Source organism: Coffea eugenioides, chromosome 4 (genome assembly GCF_003713205.1).
Source record: "Coffea eugenioides isolate CCC68of chromosome 4, Ceug_1.0, whole genome shotgun sequence".
NCBI lineage: Eukaryota > Viridiplantae > Streptophyta > Magnoliopsida > Gentianales > Rubiaceae > Coffea > Coffea eugenioides.
The window spans coordinates 11452305-11455074 of record NC_040038.1 but is presented as its reverse complement, the minus strand read 5'-3'; the positions used below and the strand labels follow the sequence as shown (position 1 = coordinate 11455074).

The following is a 2770-nucleotide window of genomic DNA, read 5'->3' as shown; positions in this document are numbered from 1 at the left end:
ATTTTTAGCCCTGACTAATTTATAGACACTTTTGCATTTATATGAAATCTCAAATGATATAAATAACCTTGAGAAAATTTCATATATGCTTGTAACCTTTCTTAAATGATCCTATTTCTTACTTTTTTCCCCCTCCTTGAATATACTTAGAGTAACTAAGTTTTTGCATGTCCGGTGCAGCGTATGCCCGAGTTTATATAGGGACGAATATTGGAAAATTTAGCATGTTTAGCATTTGAACTTTCAAAGCAGCTAATTTTCGTGAGACATAACGTAGTATTCAGGAAACCCAAAAAAGCCGCCGGTACTGTAATACAATATAGACGTCAAGATTATTTCTGCCATGGATTGTGGGTAATATTGAAAAGGATTAATCAGACAATCCTTTTGAATATCATTGTCTGATTGTCTGATTAATCCTTTTCAATTCAAAGGATTGTCTGATTAATCCTTTTCAATATTACCAACAATCCATGGCAGAAATAATCTTGACGTCTACATTGTAGCACAGTACCGGCGGCTTTTCTGGGTTTCCTGAATACTACGTTATGTCTCACGAAAATTAGCCGCTTTGAAAGTTCAAATGCTAAACATGCTAAATTTTCCAATATTCGTCCCTATATAAACTCGGGCATAGGCTGCACCAGTCATGCAAAAACTTGGCTACTCTAAGTATATTCAAGGAGGGGAAAAAAAAGTAAGAAATGGGATCATTTAAGATCTCCTCAGCAATATTTTGCTTCATTCTCCTGGCAATGTTCTGGCCATCTCGAGCTCAAAATTCACAACAAGATTATCTAGATGTTCATAATGCAGCTCGTGCACAAGTCAATGTTGGCCCGATAGCTTGGGACGACAGGTTGGCCGCCTATGCACAGAACTACGCCACACAGAGGATGAATGACTGCCAACTCGTGCACTCTGGTGGCCCTTACGGTGAGAACCTAGCCGCAGGCTCTGGAGACTTCACGGCCCGGGCTGCCGTCAATCTGTGGGTGAATGAGAGGCAATACTACGATCGCAGCTCCAATTCATGTACTCAAGGGAAGGAGTGCAGGCACTACACTCAGGTGGTTTGGCGCAACTCGGTCCGCACGGGCTGCGCTAGGGTTCGATGCACTAATAGCCCTTCGTGGTTCGTGATTTGCAGTTATGATCCTCGTGGCAACTATATTGGTCAACGTCCTTATTGAGGACATCCTTAAAAGTCTCGCTAAATATCACTAAGTATGTGTTGATCTTTACGGAGATCACCTTAGAACATAAAGTAAACTTACTTTTCCAAGCTTTAGCTTTGGAAAGAGGACGAAATAAGGTTACCATTGTGTTGAGCTACTTGTTTATGTTTGTATGGTGACATATATTATCTTTGTTTTTCTGTGTGCTTAATTATAGCCTTCTCCAACCCTTTCTTGAGTGATAATTCTTCACATAACTCGAACTTGAACATCTGGATGCACTTCTATAACTGGAAGATCAAGGGGTACGTCTCAAATCTCTACGCAATTCAAAAGTATATGAACTGGATATGTTAGGGGGATCCATGTTTAATATTTACCACTCAAAAAGTTTAAAATTTAAGGACAGTAACTTATCTTTCTAGTTATATATAAATAAACAACAACAACATATAACATAATTCTGTAGATTTATACGGACAAAACTAATAAGGTGATAAAATTTTTAATAAATTTAGTGTGTATACACAAGGATACGAGTTTAAATTAGTACAAATGTAGCATAATTCTTTAAAGAAATATGGTAATTTTGACCATATTTTTAGTTCTATAACTTTCATATATATATATATATATATATATATATATACTATTCACATATGAATTTATATGCATAATCTTGCCAAACACATTTTTTACACCAAATTTTTAATCACACTATTGGAAAATAAATCTGTATAATATGCGTACGTATAATATCTAGTATTATACCTATCCCATATTTTGCTAACTATGCTACTTAGCATGTTAAGGTGCCACAGAATTGCTAGTTGGGAACTTTCTCATCTTAACCACTTTTATTTTTTAATAATAAATTAACCATTCGTAGCACAGGTATTTAGACTAATAAAGATAATTTTCTTGCAGCTTGAAGCCATAATTTAGAGCACAAGAATTTGGCCTTGATGTTATCAAGACTAGCATAATATAATAAGAGCCAAGGTTAGTTAATCATCCTTCAAACGTAAAAACTGGCAGCCCAAACAATATGATAAAAATTACTAGTGAAAAGGGGGGAAAAGATAAGATGAATTTTGAATTTTCAACTACACTTAATTATAACGTACTGTGACGAACAAAATGTATTATAGTGATTTTAATTTCACGCCTTCGTTCTTTTCTTAATTCTATTTGAATGTCTGTCTGTCCGATGATAAACCCAAGCCTCCAACATATGGCAAAGATTTGCGCTTCTAAGTGTCATATTTGTCTGTTTCCTCTTACTATATATATATGTGTGTCACTATATATATTTATATCATCAAATAGTAGACTTAACCTTTATAATGGGAAGGAGAAAGGGGGAGTATTTGAAAGTCGAATAAAAAAACTTTCGATCATTTGACTAATGTCCCTATCAGTTAAGTTGGGTCTTAAAAATTATTGACTACTACTAGTTTATATCACTTGGTGGAATTTGAATCAATTATGAGTATCTTCATAATGTTTAAGGTCAAGTTTAAGTAAGTAATTTCCCTTTTGGATTAAAAACTGTTAATAAGTTCATGTTTAACTAAGTAATTTCCCTTTTT

The 2770-nt window shown here is 34.7% G+C and overlaps 1 protein-coding gene across 1 annotated transcript; it reads left to right on the top strand.

The window, feature by feature from the left end:
- Positions 1 to 645: 645 nt before the first annotated feature.
- Positions 646 to 1389, top strand: LOC113767771 (pathogenesis-related leaf protein 6-like). The gene has a single exon (XM_027311958.1). It carries the CDS (start codon positions 705 to 707, stop codon positions 1191 to 1193), a length of 489 nt encoding a protein of 162 aa, XP_027167759.1. The 5' UTR covers positions 646 to 704; the 3' UTR covers positions 1194 to 1389.
- The last annotated feature ends 1381 nt before the right edge of the window (positions 1390 to 2770 follow it).